General features: G+C 38.3%; 10 protein-coding genes across 10 annotated transcripts; 5 read left to right on the forward strand and 5 right to left on the reverse strand.

The window, feature by feature from the left end:
- Positions 1-122: 122 nt before the first annotated feature.
- Positions 123-1595, forward strand: FDP41_007480 (uncharacterized protein; the record flags this gene model as incomplete). The annotated part of the gene is made up of 1 exon (XM_044711230.1): positions 123-1595. One exon carries the CDS (start codon positions 123-125, stop codon positions 1593-1595), a length of 1473 nt encoding a protein of 490 aa, XP_044569016.1.
- A 311-nt stretch (positions 1596-1906) lies between these two features.
- FDP41_007481 (uncharacterized protein) lies at positions 1907-3559 on the forward strand (the record flags this gene model as incomplete). The annotated part of the gene is made up of 1 exon (XM_044711231.1): positions 1907-3559. The coding sequence occupies one exon, from the start codon at positions 1907-1909 to the stop codon at positions 3557-3559; it is 1653 nt and encodes a 550-aa protein (XP_044569017.1).
- A 220-nt stretch (positions 3560-3779) lies between these two features.
- FDP41_007482 (uncharacterized protein) lies at positions 3780-7817 on the forward strand (the record flags this gene model as incomplete). The annotated part of the gene is made up of 3 exons (XM_044711232.1): positions 3780-4091; positions 4239-4553; positions 4608-7817. The coding sequence occupies 3 exons, from the start codon at positions 3780-3782 to the stop codon at positions 7815-7817; spliced, it is 3837 nt and encodes a 1278-aa protein (XP_044569018.1).
- A 220-nt stretch (positions 7818-8037) lies between these two features.
- FDP41_007483 (uncharacterized protein) lies at positions 8038-9408 on the reverse strand (the record flags this gene model as incomplete). The annotated part of the gene is made up of 2 exons (XM_044711233.1): positions 8038-8970; positions 9082-9408. 2 exons carry the CDS (start codon positions 9406-9408, stop codon positions 8038-8040), a joined length of 1260 nt encoding a protein of 419 aa, XP_044569019.1.
- A 385-nt stretch (positions 9409-9793) lies between these two features.
- On the reverse strand, positions 9794-10837 carry FDP41_007484 (uncharacterized protein; the record flags this gene model as incomplete). The annotated part of the gene is made up of 1 exon (XM_044711234.1): positions 9794-10837. The coding sequence occupies one exon, from the start codon at positions 10835-10837 to the stop codon at positions 9794-9796; it is 1044 nt and encodes a 347-aa protein (XP_044569020.1).
- Positions 10838-11042: 205 nt separating this feature from the next.
- FDP41_007485 (uncharacterized protein) lies at positions 11043-11775 on the reverse strand (the record flags this gene model as incomplete). Its single annotated transcript, XM_044711235.1, has 3 exons — positions 11043-11220; positions 11323-11527; positions 11646-11775. The coding sequence occupies 3 exons, from the start codon at positions 11773-11775 to the stop codon at positions 11043-11045; spliced, it is 513 nt and encodes a 170-aa protein (XP_044569021.1).
- Positions 11776-12103: 328 nt separating this feature from the next.
- On the forward strand, positions 12104-13755 carry FDP41_007486 (uncharacterized protein; the record flags this gene model as incomplete). The annotated part of the gene is made up of 2 exons (XM_044711236.1): positions 12104-12634; positions 12745-13755. The coding sequence occupies 2 exons, from the start codon at positions 12104-12106 to the stop codon at positions 13753-13755; spliced, it is 1542 nt and encodes a 513-aa protein (XP_044569022.1).
- A 324-nt stretch (positions 13756-14079) lies between these two features.
- Positions 14080-16602, forward strand: FDP41_007487 (uncharacterized protein; the record flags this gene model as incomplete). The annotated part of the gene is made up of 2 exons (XM_044711237.1): positions 14080-14857; positions 14912-16602. 2 exons carry the CDS (start codon positions 14080-14082, stop codon positions 16600-16602), a joined length of 2469 nt encoding a protein of 822 aa, XP_044569023.1.
- Positions 16603-16730: 128 nt separating this feature from the next.
- On the reverse strand, positions 16731-17364 carry FDP41_007488 (uncharacterized protein; the record flags this gene model as incomplete). The annotated part of the gene is made up of 2 exons (XM_044711238.1): positions 16731-16857; positions 16910-17364. The coding sequence occupies 2 exons, from the start codon at positions 17362-17364 to the stop codon at positions 16731-16733; spliced, it is 582 nt and encodes a 193-aa protein (XP_044569024.1).
- A 19-nt stretch (positions 17365-17383) lies between these two features.
- FDP41_007489 (uncharacterized protein) lies at positions 17384-17731 on the reverse strand (the record flags this gene model as incomplete). Its single annotated transcript, XM_044711239.1, has 1 exon — positions 17384-17731. One exon carries the CDS (start codon positions 17729-17731, stop codon positions 17384-17386), a length of 348 nt encoding a protein of 115 aa, XP_044569025.1.
- Between the last annotated feature and the right edge of the window lie 96 nt (positions 17732-17827).

Genomic DNA, 17827 nt, shown 5'->3' on the forward strand with positions numbered 1-17827 from the left:
ATCTTCAAGCTGAACAGGCAGGCGCCTAGTACTCACCCGCAGTACTGCAATTCCACAATATTCATTAGCGAACACACAACGGGTAATGGAAAACATGCACACCGAGATTCTTTTTGAAAAAAATGAAAGCAATCATTCATTCATCCATTCCGACCAAAGCAAAGCACGCATTATCAACAGCACGTTCTCAATCGTCTTTGCCATGCTCCTCTTCAATATTGCTCAAGCACAATAGTAACAAGGGTATACAACGAAAGTTTTCACAATACATTCATCCATTCGATCTTAACTCGGCTACAACACAGTCATCACCATCCACGAATACAATTACCTCTTCTCCAGTTGCCAATAAATTGGATCCATCCATCAAATTGGACAAGAAGGTCCGAGGAATTTATTTTGATTTTGGTGCTACCACCATGATGGATCCTCGAGTACTGGATTCCATGATGCCCTTCTTGACTGAAGTTTATGGTAATCCTCACTCCCGAACACATGAATATGGGTGGGATTCCGAGAGTGCTGTAGAATTAGCAAGAAAACACGTTGCAGACTTAATCGGAGCATCTCCGAAAGAAATTGTGTTCACGAGCGGAGCAACGGAATCAAATAACACAGCCCTCAAAGGCGTTGCTAGTTTTTACAAAGACAAGAAAAGACATATCATTACGGTGCAAACCGAACACAAGTGTGTTTTGGATACATGTAGACATTTAGAAGAGGACGGATTTAGAGTTACATATTTACCAGTTCAGAGCAATGGAATTGTCGATTTGGAAGCACTCGAAAAAGCCATTACTCCCGATACAGCTCTAGTCAGTGTCATGATGGTTAACAACGAAATTGGAGTGATTCAACCTATCAAGGAGATTGGTAAAATTTGTCGAAAACACAAAGTCTTTTTGCACACTGACTGTGCTCAAGCTTTTGGAAAAATTCCAATCAATGTTGATGATATGAATATTGATTTAATGTCCATTAGCGGCCACAAGATTTATGGACCAAAGGGCATTGGTGCTTTATACGTTCGAAGAAAGCAACCAAGAGTGAGAATTCATCCAATTATTAATGGAGGCGGCCAAGAAGGTGGCAGACGATCTGGTACTCTTCCAACACCGTTATGTGTAGGATTGGGCGAGGCAGCAAGAGTGGCAGCTGAAGAAATGGATAGAGACTACCAACATGTTTCCGAATTGTCACAACGTTTAATTAACAATTTAAGAGCCAAATGTGAACACATTGAACTCAATGGTGACGAGAAACAAAGATATCCAGGAAATGTTAATATTAGTTTTGCCTTTGTTGAAGGAGAAAGCTTACTAATGGCATTGAATTCTGTGGCATTGTCATCTGGAAGTGCATGCACAAGTGCTTCGTTGGAACCAAGCTATGTTTTGCGTGCTTTGGGTGTGAATGAAGAATTGGCTCATACTTCACTTCGTTTTGGTATAGGTAGATTTACCACCAAGGAAGAAGTTGATTATGTCGTAGAGAGAACTGCTTCAGAAGTGATTCGATTGAGAGAAGTGAGTCCTCTCTATGAAATGTTCAAAGAGGGTATTGATTTATCAAAGATCACATGGAATGAACACTAAGGAGGCTACTTTTAACACCATGCCACAACGATCGATGAGAGTCATGCATTCTTCATGTCAAGTGAATTAAGGAAGATATTCTATAAAGTTAACCATTCATAACTTATTATCCAAGCCAATTTTTATTATATTTTTGATGTCAAATGTCTCTGTTATTTGCCAATTCCGCATCTTTGCGTCGACGTGGGTGACTATCTAAAATTCTAATATTGCAACAACGTTCAATTTGCGACTCAACGTTCACCTGAAGTCCTCCCTCCAACGATTCGATTTTCTTCCCAAAGATATCCGACATTTGGAAGCGCAAAAAAATGTCCTCCACACAGGTATCAGTTTCCTCTTCGAATACTATTACGACACCCGAGACCACTCTCACTGCAGCCGAAACGATTGCTCGGTACGTCAACATCTTCAACAAGGTGGCCGAGATTATCATTACCGAGTTTCAAACTCATCCCTATCGTTCCTTGATTGATTTATCTGTGGTTTTGCTCATTATTTGGTACATGATGAGTAAGAGGCGTGCCGCTCCAACCACACACAAACTCACCAAAAAACAAGAAGACGAAATCATTGAAGAATGGGAACCAGCACCATTGGTACCATCATCGGATGATGCTAGTATTGATGCTACCATCAATGCAATCAAAGAACACGAATATGTCCTCACCAGTGCTGCCGATGTAGAGTTCACTGTTGAAGGAAAAGAAGGAAAGATTATTAACTTTGGAACCAACAACTTTTTAGGATTTATTGGTGATAGAGATATCATTGAAAAGTGCAAGGAAACAGTCCGTGAGTATGGTGTTGGTAGCTGTGGTCCTCGTGGATTCTATGGTACCATTGATGTCCATTTGGAATTTGAGAAGATTTGTAGTCGTTTCATGAAGACAGAGGCTTGTATTTTGTACTCTTTTGGATTTTGTACGATCAGTTCGGTGCTTCCTGCCTTTTCTAAACGTGGTGATATTATTGTTTGTGATGATGCTTGTAACTATGCTATCAAGACTGGTTGTCATTTGTCTCGTTCGGAAGTGATTTACTTTAAGCATAACGATATGGAAGATTTGGAAAATGTTCTCAAGAAAATATGTGCCAATGACAAGGGAGCAACTCCAAATAATCGTCGTTTTATTGTTGTTGAAGGAGTTTATGAAAATTGTGGCGACATTGCTCCATTGAAAGAGATCATCGAACTCAAGAAGAAATATGTTGGTTTCAGAATTGCTCTCGATGACAGCTTTGGTGTTGGTGTTTTGGGAAAGACCGGAAGAGGTACCATTGAACATTTTGGCTTGGATATTAATGATTTTGAAATTGTTTGTGTCAATATGGAAAATTCGTTTGGATCTGTTGGTGGTGTTTGCGTGGGCTCACACATTATTGTGGATCACCAAAGATTATCTGGAGCTGGTTATTGCTTCTCTGCCTCATTGCCTCCTTACTTGTCCGTGGCTGCCATTGAAGCACTTAACCGTGTCGACAGCGATCCAGAGACTCACTTGGTCCCTCTCCAAAAGAATATTTCACTCCTTCATCAAACATTGGTCAAGAAGATTAACTTTAAGAATCTCAAGTTGGTTCTTCAACACCAAGAACATTGTCCAGTCTTCCATATTCGTCTCGCAGATGATCACCCTCTCAAGGAAGGATTCAACAATGCAAAGAAGCAATGGGGTGAGATTTCAAAGAATAAGACAAAGAACAAGAAGCAAATCAACACTGCCAGCATGAACTATTACAATGAGAGAAACAAGATTCAACAGGTATTCAAGGATATTGTATCTAAGGCTATGGATCAAGGAGTTTCTGTAATCTGTCCAAACTACACTCACAGAGAAATTACTCTCCCAGAACCTGGTATTAGAATTTCTGTTTCTTCCAAGCATACTAAGGATCACATTGAAAAATGTAGCCATGTATTGGCCACAATTTTTGCAGAGACCTTGTCACCTTCTAACTAATCGTGGCATTCACACCAACGATGTATATAAACGTTACAGAGAGGCATTTAGTGAGTATGTATAATAAACTTGTTTAAAATTATTATTTTAATATTTATATTTTGAAATTACGCAAGGTAGTAGTATGATGTCCTACTACGCACTTGAGGCAGTGATGAGATCAAAGATCATAAAAAAATATTACTTCTATATTTATTTGGTATATTGCGCTCTCTTTGAAATGTCTTCCAAGAACACACCTTCCTCTTCTTCGGAACGAGATAGAATTAAAGTTTTTGTGAGATGTAGGCCTCATTCCGAAAGTGAAGCTACAGAAGATCCTTCTTGTAAATCATGTCTGGATATTAGAGGCAAAGAAATTAAGGTTTTTCGGTCTGCCTTACCAACGAAATCATTTACATTTGATGGAATATTCGGACCGGAGGCAACTCAAGAGGAAGTATTTAATGCTGTTTCAATTGAAGCGATTGATGATGTTTTTAAGGGATATCATGCAACGATATTGGTCTATGGGCAAACCGGAACAGGAAAGGTAATTTGAAAAAGTTATTCTTTAATAATAATCGGTATTAACCTTTTACTGTTGTACTCATAAAATATAAAAATATATATTAATGTAGACTGTAAGTAGAATTAACAAGTGCTTGGGAGAATAAGAACTTACAAACATGAAATATAGTATACTCTGAGCAACATTATTGAAAATAATTCATCTCAAAACGGTCTCATACCAAGAAGTGTACAGGAAATATTTAGGAGAATTAAGAATGATAATAACCACGAATATTCTGTCAGAATGAGCTACTTGCAAATTTATATGGAAACTTTACAAGATTTACTTCAACCAGAAATTAAGAGTTTGCAAATAAGAGAGGATCCTGAAGGTGGTGTCTTTGTATCTGGATTAAGTTACAGAGAAATGGAAAATTTTGAAGATTGTATTAAATATTACAAAGAAGGAGATGCTAATAGAACCACTGCTCTAACGAAAATGGTATGTCTTCATGGGTCATTATTGAACTTTATGTCATCTCATACTTAAATTAAGAATGCTACATCGAGTAGAAGCCATGCTTGTGTAATTATTAATGTACAAAAGAGAGGAAAATTGAACGGGTCAGAGGCTGTGGAAGGTCTAGACAAAAAGAAAGTAACAAGTGCAAATTTATTCCTTGTTGATTTAGCAGGAAGTGAAAGGCTAAAGAAAACAGAAGCAGAAGGAATTCGAAAAAAGGAAGCGAACTACATCAACTTGTCGTTGACAACTCTAGGTTTAGTTGTGCACTCATTGGAAGCTAATCATCCACATATTCCGTTTCGAGACTCTAAATTGACAAGACTGTTACAAGATTCATTGGGTGGAAATGGAAAAACGAGGATTGTTGTCACGATCGCTCCAAATGAAGCCAATTGTCAAGAAACAGTTGGAAGTTTGTTGTTTGGTGAGCGAGCAATGAATGTAAAGACAACAGCTAAGATTAATGAATCAATAGATTACAAAGCATTGTGTGTTAAACTTAAGGCTCAACTCGAAACCTTGGAAGGAAAATACAACGAACTTGAGGAAGACTATCTTGACGTCACACATGAAAATGATAAAATGGACATGGAAATTGAGTCACTCATCGATGAGAACAAAAGTTTGAAAAAACAGATAAAGATTTTAGAAAAAGAACAAATCAAAGAAAAGGAGAAAATTGTATCTTTAATGAAAGGAGATTTAGCAGATTTGGAAAAGCAACATGAGTTACAAATTAAGGAGTTGAACCAAAGAATAGATGCAATGGCAATAGAATTTGCCCAGGAATATGCTGCCAAGGAACAAAAATTAACAGACCTTATCAACAAAAAAGCAAGCGAAATCGATCGATTGGAGACAACTCTGGTTGATAAGCAATCTGATATTGATGCCATGGCAAAGAAAATTCAAGATTTACAAGCTGAAATTGAGTCTTTAACTTCCGTCAATGAACAACTCCAACAAGACCTAGAAATCACAGTGGAGCAATATGATAAACGAGAGAGCGAGCTTGAAAATATACAAGAATTAATAGAAACCTACGAAAAACAAGTATTTCTGTTGAAAGAAAATAATTCTCGACAACAGGATGAGTTTAACACAGAACGGAGTGAACACAAACAATCCATTATGATACTTGAGCATGAAACGGATCAACTTAAACTAACTATTAAGGGGCTTGAACAAGTAATCAAGGGAATGGAAACAAAGTTCGCCTGTGAGAAACTCCAAGTTCAAGACGAGATCGAGGAGTTGAAAAAACGAAATCTTCTTTTGACTTTGAGCTTGGAAGAGTTGACCAATGAGAATACAAAGCAGCAAAAGGAATCATCAAACGAAAAAGCCGAGCTTCAAAAGCAGATTTTTACACTTCAACAAAACATTGGTGAGCTATCATCTCAAAACGTTGCTCTAAACTCTGAAATCATCAATCTCAACAATTACATTCAGGAACTGCAACAAAATGCTGGAAAATTAGGCGAAGAGTGGGATCAAGAAATGAATAATCTCTTGAAAATTATTCATGTTCAAGACAAGGTAATTCGTAACTCTCAAGAACAATTTAAGCGCAATTTGATTTATCAAATTTACAACGAGAAAATAATAGAGGGCATGACGAAACACAACCAGTCTACTGAAATGATGTGTATGGAGTTAAAGCTTCGTCTCGAACAAACAGAGTCTGAATCTGATCTCTTGCGACAAAAGCTCGAAGAAGTTTATTTAAAATCCTGTGAAGTGTTTAGGACTGCCATGAATCGACACATCGATCAGAAAATTAAGAGGGACACAGACAAATTCGGAAAGCGAATGCATGATCTGAGCAAGGAAGGAAATTTTATTCAGTTGTTTTCAAAAAAGCAATCAGTCCTTGCGAAAAAGTGTCAACACCAAACTCCAGAGGAAATAGCGAGCGATACAATGAATTATATTGTATGGGCCTTAGAATATACCAATCCCTCATGTGGAACTCTCTCAAATATGCAACTCTCTGACGAAAAGACTCTCAACATTATCAATTCATTATTGGAAGAAAGCGAAAGAAGAGTGAAATCATCTAATAAGGATGTTGCCAAACATAAGGATGAGATTGACAATATCTGGAGGCATATAAAAAAGACCTTGTCAGCCCTAGTGGAAAATAATCATGAAGATAGTGTGAGTTATATTAACAACATTCTTAATAGTGAGGAATATCAAGATCTTATTGAACGACAAGAATTTGTCTCTCAAAAGGAGGGCATTGACATTGATTTTATTGCTCCAAACAACACCCAAGATCTTTACAAAGAGACACTACATGTCTTGCAAAAGCTTGAAGACAAATTCGAAAAAGACTTTGATACCATTAATTTGTACAGTAACTGGTTAGCAATTGGTGGAACCTTTTTGAATACCTTAATTGAGTGTGAAGACATCAATTATCATGCATTATTATATTTAATTCATGAATTGCTTCATTTATTACACACCACTCGAAATTTACTATTCCTTTTTGATTCATCCGAGAGAGAAACGATTGTTTATAAACTTTCGCTGCATGGGTGTGCCTCCAAGTTATCCCAATTTATTTCATCCGCTGAGGAAGTTAAACGAGAAATGGAAGAACGAGTGCAACAGTATGAGAATTTGCGACGATGCACGGATGCTGCTTTAATCATTCAAAGATTTTATCGTCGATACAAAAAGAGGAAACATGAAGCAATGTTAATGAAACAAAAGCAAGAAAGTGAAGCAGTCCTTCTCAAACAGAAACAAGAGCTTGCTGAACTATCCAGACATCAACTCTTGAAGATTCAAGAATTGCAAATGTCAGAGTTGAATTTCAAGGCAGAGATTGAAAAACAGACTGCGAAGACTGGTCGCATGCTACTCAAACAAAGCTTGCTCGAGCTGGACAACATTTTCAACGTGTTGAAAGAATATTTTCTGTATGGTGAAGACGACGATGCCCCATTGTCTCCATCGTCTTCCAGGCCCAGCACTCCCACCTCCTCCCCTCTTCATGAACGCTCGCGAGCATTGAGCACCTCACCACCCAATCCACTCAAAGAAAATTATGGCGGAAGAGGTCGTTTGTCGAGTGGACAGTCCAGAGCATTCAGTAATGCTTTTACCGACAAGGATCTGGAGGAATTGCACAGCTCTCTGTCGCCGAGAGACTCCTCCAGCAAGGTTTCGCCCACTGCTCGAAGAGTTTTGATAAAATCTCTTCCTCAGGGAATCACCAAGAAGTGATCACACATGTTGTCAAAGGTTGAAACTTTAATACAGGTTGCAGGTTGAAACGGCAATAAAATTCTTACAAATTTCAAAGGCAAGAACAAGTCACACACTAGAGATTACCAGTCCCTTTGGGAATTGGCTTGGTCAAGCGAAGGTGCAAGGAAAATGATGTTTTGTAAACTTCTGTTCTATTGAGGAAATTTGTAGTGATAAAGCAAATAACCATAAATATTTATTGCTTTCGCAAGTGTCTTTGACAAAATGCTTCCAATCGGTCATAAGCTTCCACAAGGTCTGCCTTCGATGGACATGTCACTACACGGAAATAATTTTTCATTCTGAAACATTGACCAGGTAAAACCACGAGACTCTCTTCTTTGAGAAGAAGTGAAGAAAATTCTACATCATCTCGAATAGAGTCATCAAACATGTTCAAATCAATGCCAATCATGCAATACATGGCTCCTTGTGGTCGAATAGCAGAAAGTCCCTTAATTTGAGAAACTCTTTCAATGGTATAATCAGAACTCTCCTTGAGTGACCGATTGACATTCTGGTAAAATGATTCATCGACCTTTTCCAAAATATCTGGCAAGGCACCTTGAATGAGTGTGTTGGCACCCAAAATCAATGTCGTTAATCGTTGAATACCATCTCTAACAAGGTTCAAATAACCTTGCTTATCGTAAATGCAAATCCAACCAATTCTCCATCCAGGCACAAGGTATTGTTTTGCAATTCCACCTACGCTCAAAATTGGAACTGTCTCAGTTAACTCTGCCATTCTAACAAATTTGTTTGACTCATCAAAAATCATGTCCGCATAAATTTCGTCTGCGACAATTGGAAGTTTATATTCTTCAGCCAATTGAATAATTTCGGAAATATGTTCTGCCGAATATACAGAACCACATGGATTGGAAGGATTATTCACAATGATGGCTCTTGTTTTGTCTGTAATGAGCGATTTGACATGGTCCAAATCTACTTTCCAGTCATCGTTTGGCTTTAAATTGTAATACCGAGCTTCAATGCCCTTGCTTCCGGCCAATGTGGTATACAGAGAAAATCCAGGTTGTGGTATCAATAATTCATCTCCTTCGTTACACAAGGCCTGAACACAAATGTCCAAAGCTCCACTGGCACCACTGCAAATAACAACATCCTGTATTGGTTATCATTGAAGAAGAGCAAGGTTTCGGATGTGTAATATATTGGTTATGAATCATCATCGTCATTGGATATATTCAAAATTTTAACTCTTTCAAAAACCTACCGAAGGCTTTAAAACATGATTCTTGGTTGAACATCTCTTGGCAACAGCTTTACGGGCATCATCCCGTCCCATGGATGGAGCATAGCCATTACAAGCTCCACTCTGAACAGCTCTAATCACAGCCTCTTCCACAACCTTATCCGTCCGTAAATTTCCAAAAACCGTTGGGTCTCCAATAGAGAGCGAGAGTTTTTTCTTTTGGGGATTCAAGTCCTCATCGCGAAGCTTGTCGACAATTTGTCGGATGGGATTCACGGTACGCATGGAAGAGTGAGAAGGCTTGATAGAGGACCATGAAGAGGTTTCACGTCGTTGGTTGGTCGTCATGGTGCGGTTCTGTTCTGATGATGATGGTGTGATGGTGGTGGTAAATATTGGATGAAGATGGTTAAAAAGCAAAAAGGTGAATGAAATGGGAGAGTTTGTTGCTTTTTAGTTGTAGGCAATGACAACGCACTCAAGTCTCACACAATTATTAACAGTGGGAAACAAGATATTATTATTAGGTTGGAGGTAGATGTTGTTTGCCTCGAATCGATTCAAAAATCTTATTGATGAATTTTGGGAGTTTTTTTATTGTTGTAAACTCCGTTTCAGTTTAATTTTTAGTATTTTTAGGCTCGCCCCATTTGTTAATTTTCCCAACGAATACAAATTGAGGCCTCTTTTTTCAATACGCAGATATGGCATTCCGAAAACTGCAGGTTGTCATTTATTTCAATAACATGTCTTTGACCTTATTGAAATCATTGACTGCCTTTCTAATTGTTGCATGAGTGATGGCGGACACTTCCTCGACATCAATTTCTGTTTTACGGAAACTTTGGTCTGTGTGATTCTCAGAAGCAAACACAATACAAGCAGCGGCAACTGTGGATGGATTTTTACCTGCGTCTGCACCAATTTCAGCTACCCTTTCGGCAATGTCAAGAGCGAATGATAAAATTTTGGTTGGTAGCTTTAGCTTTGAGGCAAAACTTTCAATATATGATTTTGGTGAATTGCTGTCTGCAATGGTAAGATCTTTCAATGACTCAATTTTACCAATTTCCATGATCATTTTGTTCAATTTCTTTTCTTTAACACCTAACAGAGCGCATACTTCTTTGAGTGTCACAGCATGACCTACAACCTTCAATCCCTTATACAAACATGCTCCTAAAGCCTCTTTTTCATTCCTAGCATTAATTTTGTTCTTTTCACTGAGTACTTTAAATATTTGTTGCACTGTTGTGGCTGCTCTGGGTGGAGCTCCAAACTCATCCACCCACTTGTTAATTTCGCTGAACGCTGTTTTCAATCTATTTTCAATCTTTTCTGTTGTTTGTTGGATTTTCATTTGTGTTCGCATCAGACTACCCGATTGACCAGGCACGCGGCTAATGGCCGTTGCTAATTGACCTTCCAATAATTCATTGTTCGTTGCTTTAGAAGCACGAGCCTTGTCTTCGCCACCTTCATCATTTTGGAAATTTCTGTGTTCTTCTTCACGAGAAATTAAATAATTTGACACGACTAATCCGCACCCTCGGCAAACCATACATCCTTGAGCGTGATCTTCCACCACCTCTTTATCAGTCTTACAATTTGAACAATACAATGCAGAGTATTGTGGATTCGAGATTTGATTCAAAAGTTGTTTTTGATATTTGCTCAATTTAGGTGCATTTGCGTCCTGTGATGGAAGGTCTACTCCCGATACACGGCTTGTAGCTGCAGAGGAATATGGAGAAGGTACAGATGACGATGAACGCATTTTTTTTAATTTGAAATTATTTTCATCAACTTCACTCTCTATGAATAGAGATTTTATCGACCCACTTCTTAACGCGCAGTTCATTCCTCAGTTGTTTCATACGACTCTTTTAAAAAACGAATGAACAACACAATGACTTTGATTTCAATTGCACTTCTTGAGAGTCTGTATTGTCTTTCATGTGTGAATGGAGATGAGATTGTGGTTAATCTCTGACTTGCAAAGGTTTGACTCCAGCTGCATTCAATCCTGCAAACAAAACCGTTCCAAAGGCATGTCCCAATGCAATTCCCATTTCTGGCTTCTTTAAAACCAAACCAGTCACTCCACCTAACACGACACTTCCGAGCCATGCTTGCTGCCACAGGTTACAATGAACATTGCTGTATTATCAATTTGCGATCAAAGATATGTAATTTGGATATTATTCGTTTTTTCAGATGATCATATGATGTTGTTCATGAATGATGAGAGTGTACACTTACTGCTTGATTCGGAAAGCTCGATCATCGAAATTATTCTGAGTGAAATTACGAGCCTTGCCATAATACATGAGAGTACCAATCAAGAATCCAGCAGTGGTCCCTCTCCAAATGTATTGTGGGATTCTTGTGTTCAGAAAGTAGGAAAAGGAAAGTGAGGGATCTTTCCTTCTTTTAAAGTAGTAATGAAAGGGAGTGTAGATGGCGCCTGATTGATCAGGTCGAAGGTTGAGAGTGTTCAATAGATCCAAACGCACATGGAGCGAGAATATACGTGTTCGGAAGAAGAGATGCATCATGAAAGAAAAGAACAACAATATACTTACCCAATAAGCCTCCCACTTGAACAGAGCAGCTAATGACATGAAAGAATACAAATGATTTTGGATTTGCGACTTTATCTTGTTCTGGAATGATAACTTCGTTACTGGTGGTGGTTGTGGAAGAAGAGGACATGGTGATGATCTAATCTCAATGTGTTTTTTTGATTGCAATATCTAATTGGAGATTTGTAAATTCCTGTTGCGCATGTTTGGCAGAGGACAATTTTGTGTGGAGGTTAATATTCATGAATCATGTCCTCATTCATTAGCTCTTGAAACAACAACCTGTAAAATTTTGACAATGCCACAATGATCACGCGAAATTGTTCAAAATGTTCATGGTTTAAAGAAAGGTGACCATGAATACTACTAGTGGCACCAGTCCAGATATCGATTTATTTGTACAATAGGGGTGAACAAAGGCCTCACGTGACCACACCATTTCACACAAAAATTAAAAAATGCAAAACCAGCAATCATCACGCTCATACGATGACGAAGAATATCTGTATGGTCATTCAGATGCTCAGCATCATCATCGCTTCCAAAATTCATATTCAAGCTCCGATGATTCATCATCACTATTATTTCAATCCATTCAAATTTCAATTCCAATTCTTCCATTCATGACCATATTATGTTTGATTTTCCTTCTCATTCTCTTACGAATGATTAAATTTTCGCAATGGGCCATTAATTGGCAAATTATTGCAAAAAGTTTCCGACATCAAGTAGTCTTGCTCAGTTTGTTTGTGGAAATTCCTCTCTTAATTTTCTATTTATTTGCATTGATCAAGCACGGAAAGAAAGATTGGCTTCTTGCTGTGGTTCTATTGTTGAATGGAATGTTTTCTGGACTCTTGAGTTTTTTGCAAGAGAAGACTTTGGGATTTCTCGTGTCATTAATGGGATGCTTTATAACTAGTCTCGTGATTGATGAAGCACATGTGAGAACCATATTGCTGTGCTTGTGCTTTGTTTTGGTTGTGATGGTAGGTTGTGTGAAATTTATGATTCATGTGTGTGAAGCATGTTCGTTTTTTATGACAATCATACTATTTGTCCTTTTTTAATTGATACGACCGTATTTAATTTCAAAAAGAAAATTCGAAAAATTATGATTTCAAATAAGAAAATGGAGAGTGAACAGTGGATTGAAAAGAATTTGAGATTTAAAAATGTCAGATTTGAAAACGAGTCATATTCCTCTTCTCATGATTCTCGTGACAATGGAAACAGTCTTCGAAATAGATTTGAAAAATATTATTACAGAGGCAGTCCATCACAGATTGGGGGCTCTCGATATGCATCAAGTCATCTCTCTGACACATTGAAAACAACAGACGAATATGCACCTTTGAATACTCTGTATGACAACGACGAAGATGACAATGTCAATGAGATGAGGACTCTAGAAAATGCATCATCAGAAAGAGTTAATGGCTCCTCCATCATGAATTTCTTTCGCAATTTTCTTCCAAACAGAACAGGAGCCAATCCATCCAAACAACAACAACAACCTGACATTCTCGAACGAAAAGCAGTCAAGCTTCAACGACCTACGACTGCCTATGAGAGATATCTTAATTCTCGAAATCAGCCAATTAAGGCTCCAAGAGAAAACTCTTCCAATGAACGATCATCATCGACCTCCTCCTCCCTCTATTCTCCCACCACAACAACAACTTCAACCACTTTGGGCAGTACAACTTCTGCTTTTCTTCCCTCCAGAACTGCGACCTTACAGAGTAGTAGACCAAGCAGCTGGTCCATGAGCTCATACTCCAGACCTACCTCGACTACTACTTCCGCGACGAATAATAATAACAATACGACGATAGGAACGACCACAACATCAGTAACCACTTCAAGCCGTGATTATACTTCCGTAAATTCGATGATGTCGACACAAGCAGCTCAACAAACTTACCTCCTCGGTCATCAACCACTGCGCTCCTCACCTTCTTCGCAAGCTCCATCCATTCAAAGATTTTCTTTCAACAACCGTCAAGATCATCATCGCCAGGAGGAGGACGAAGAAGAAGAATTCATTCCATCCTCATCCACCCTCGATACCGCGGAGGAGGATGAGGACACATCCCACAACTTCTGATTGTGATGGTTCTGGAGAAATTAAATAGTTCTGTGGTTACAACGAACAGTCGAAGAGGTGAAGTTCGCGCAAGATATCTTTTACGAACGGACAGAAGAGGAAAAAAAATATTTGTGCCCCACAAAGAGCACATTCAGCACATTCAACAACACAACTACGGCCGCGCTGGTTTGTTGTTCGCTTAAAGCCTTTCTACTATTCTTCCATCTTTTTCTCTCTCTGGGTGGTTCATTAAGCAGCGTTGTAGTAGCTAAGGCTTCTTTATCAATAAGCAATATCGTACATTTGATCACCACAAACGAATCACCACTCAACACACACACTATGGGAAAAGGAACAGTGGTACCAACCACGACAAGTGCCTCTTATGAATTTCAGGTACGGAAAACAGGATTGAATAAGAGCGTTTCTCGATCGTCGGCAAGCTTTGGCGTCGTACGAAAGAGTATGTATCATCATTCAGATGAGGATGATGCCTGCTCGGAGAAGGTGGAAAGACGAGAGAGAAATCCCGTCATTGCTTGTTTACTCTCTGTGAGGCTTTTGATCATTGTTGTCTTTACACTTCTCATTGTACTTTCTATATTTTCCATTTGGCTTACATCTTACTTAACAAGCCAGAACACAGCATTGGAGAATATGCAGACTCTCGTGAAAACCATGAATTCCAAAGTTTCAAATTATCTTTCCTCTCAAATATCACCAGCTCGATCTGTGGCTCAAACCATTGCAGATGACTATCACAACAATGTGGTTGGACTCAATTTGAATGTTATGCCTTACTTGTCGAGCAAGATGAAATGGTTTGGATTCACAGGTGCCAATTTATGTCTTGGAGAGGGAGGACTGAGCGTTCTCTATGCTTATTCGCTTGCCGTATCACCTCAAGGCACCGATATGTTGCAAGGAGCATTTCAACCAAACGCCAACTCCAGATTTTTGATGTTTATTGCAAATATTGACACAGGAGAATTATATTATAACCAGTTGGTGCGAAACATTTCATATGTAGTGTCTGCTACCGATTATTACATAGACTCGGTCAAGATGTTGAAGTCCAACCCTGAAGGAGGATTTGGACCCGTGTACAAAGTCATTAACAGTAAGTTATGCTGTGAAAGAGAAGATTATTATATTGTTGAATTCATTCATACAGGTGGACAAGCAATGTACTGGAGTACTCCAGTCTACGACAAAACTTTGCTTCCTCAACAAAAGAAACGATTAGGAATCGTTAAAGTTAACATTTCTTTATACAAAATTTCTCAATACTTACTTTCCATGCCATTACTTTCGAAAGGGTTTTTCGTGGTCACAGAGAGCGACTCCAATTATGTTATTGGCGCAAACTTTATCATTCCTGGTTTGGATAACGACCGTATATCTGTGAAAAATGTTACAGAAAAAGATACAAATATTATTTTCGAAAAATTGTCGAACGCAAATCCTAAAGATGGAGATATTGTTAATATTCAAGCTAATGGTGTCAGTTATCTGGTTTCAACCTTCTCATATTCCTTATTTAATTTAAGGTGGAAAATCACTATGGTTTTGAACGAGGGAGAGGTTCAACAAGGAAATATTATGAGCAGCTATATAATTATGGGAGTGGCTTTGTTTCTTTCTTTGTTTGGAATTGTAGCTAGCATTGTGATTGGATGGATCGTTACCAAACCGCTACAAATGATTCGTGAAGACCTACTCAAAATTGAAGTTCTTGAATTGGAGGAAGTTGTGGAGCATCACTCAATTTTCACAGAGCTGAGAAGTATTTATTCGAGCCTTTTTGAAACAGTTGCTGACCTTAAAGAGATAAAAGCATTTATCCCTGAATCGGTGATAAACCAATTAGGCAAGGAGCAAAATTCATCGAAAGAAATGACTGCTTTGCACAACGAACCCTCTATACATGAAAATGATAGCGGTCATTCTTCAGCTTCAATCAGCAAACACAGTTCATTACAAGTTTCTAAAATGGTTGGAAATGCACTAAAGCTTGGTTTACAAGAAGTTGAGCTTAGCGTGCTGTATGTGCATGTATGTGGATTGACGGAGCATGAATTTGTTAACCCTGCAGAGTTAGGACATGCTGCAAGCAGAATAATCACGACCATATCCAATATATGCCGATCTTTAAAGATAGATTTACAAATCAGAAGCTATTGCGAATTTGTAATTCCGTTCAGCAGTATAACTACTCAGTCTGTTGAAACTGCTGTGAAACTATCATCTCTACTGACCAAAGATGTTTCCGACGCAGAGGCAGCCATAAAGGTTCATATTGGAGTTGCCTCAGGCTATGTCTTGCAAGGAAATATAGGAGGAAAGAATCACAGATACCATGCACTAATTGGAGCGTTAATGGATAAGGCACAATATTTATGCAAACTGAATGCATTTTTTAATACGACCATTATTATTGACCAAGTGACATTTAACCATGCAAAAGATCAATTCTTTGTCAGACCAGTTGAAAGGTATCTCATGTCAAAAGAAATTGAAACAGTTTATCATGTACTCAAAACCAACGAAAAGAATGAAGACGATGAGTGGATGTACGTTCTCGAGCACCAAAAACAAAACGACACCTATAGAAAATATTCAAGTAATTTTGCTAGATTATTTTCGAGCGAAAATGAAGGCCAAGCTGAGATAGCTATTGACTATTTCAAAGACTATATCAACTCGCACCACAAGCATAGAGACCATATAATAGAAAGGTTAGAGCATATTATTAAGCAGCGAGAAGAAGTAGTGAACTTTGACTTTTCAAGATATTACTCCAACATCAAGGATGATCTTTGTGGTTATGTCAATACGACGAAATTAAGGATGGAACATTATTAGTCATTGCATTATGACCACCTTAAATAGTGACTGCCATTTATAAATGCTGGTGTGTAATTGCAAGCCAACCCAAGAGCATTCTGGAGGATTGATGCGCACCTTGAAAGAGCGTTATAGGTATTATTTCTTTATTTCTTTTTCTTGGTGGATTTTTTGCCGCTTGCCTTCTTTTCGTTTGGATCTGCTTTTGGAAGTTTGAAGATGGGTATTTCAAGCGGTTGGTAGGGAGTTGAAAGAACAGAATCAAAGCTTGAACTGTTATGTATGTCATCATTGCGGAAACAAATACCTCACTAAAGTTACTTACTGCTTCAGAAAGTTATCTTTAAATCTATTATAGTTTCGAGTGGCTGTCTCCGTTCGAGGATGAGCGTGACCAAGTTGTTCTCGCAAAACTTTGATACCTTGCTGGTACAGGTCACTGGCATTTTGAAATTCTCCAAGACATTGTTGACTGCAAGCTACATTAATGAGAGAGATTGCAGTGTCCACATTATTGTCACCCAACAACGAACGCCTAATTTCCAAAGCTTTGGTGAAGTACTTGTTTGCCAGAAGAAATTGTCCAACATGATAAAAAACTCCACCGGCACAACTGTACGGTATGGCACAGTCGCTGTTGTTCATGCTGGAGCAGAACTTCTTGGCTTCCATAAATTCGCTAATGGCAAGATCGTCACTTCCTAAACTCTGGTAAACTAGTCCAATGGCACATCGAAAATATACAAGTACTTGAGGACTCAAGAAATCTTTATGCAACATGCTCTCCTTCAATTCTTCCTCAATGTCTTTTTTCTAAAGCAAGTCGTCGTTCATTCTGCTCGTTGAGATCCAAATTTTTTGATATTTCCACAAAGTCTTCCATTCTCATATCAATCAATTCCTTTTTTCGTTGAATGTACTCGTATTCAATCCATAAATTTTGAGCACGAATATATCCGTCAATGGCTTGTTGATACAAGCTCGAGTTATGATAATTCAACGAAACTTCAATTAATTTGGCAATTTCTTCATTCGGACAAGGTGGAGCAAATAGGACCTCTCTAATGATGCATGGTATATCTTGCTCCTTTGGTTCGTACTTGAGTCTATATGAGTTCAAATGCAACGGACTTTGATGTTTGATCATTTTTTTAAATTTAATCGTGTTGATCAAGTTTTGTAAACTTTTGGCGGCCAATTCTATGTATTCCTTAAAAACAAACTCGATAGCAAATTTTGACTC

This window comes from Naegleria fowleri (genome assembly GCF_008403515.1).
Source record: "Naegleria fowleri strain ATCC 30894 chromosome Unknown tig3, whole genome shotgun sequence".
Classification (NCBI taxonomy): domain Eukaryota; phylum Heterolobosea; class Eutetramitea; order Acrasida; family Naegleriidae; genus Naegleria; species Naegleria fowleri.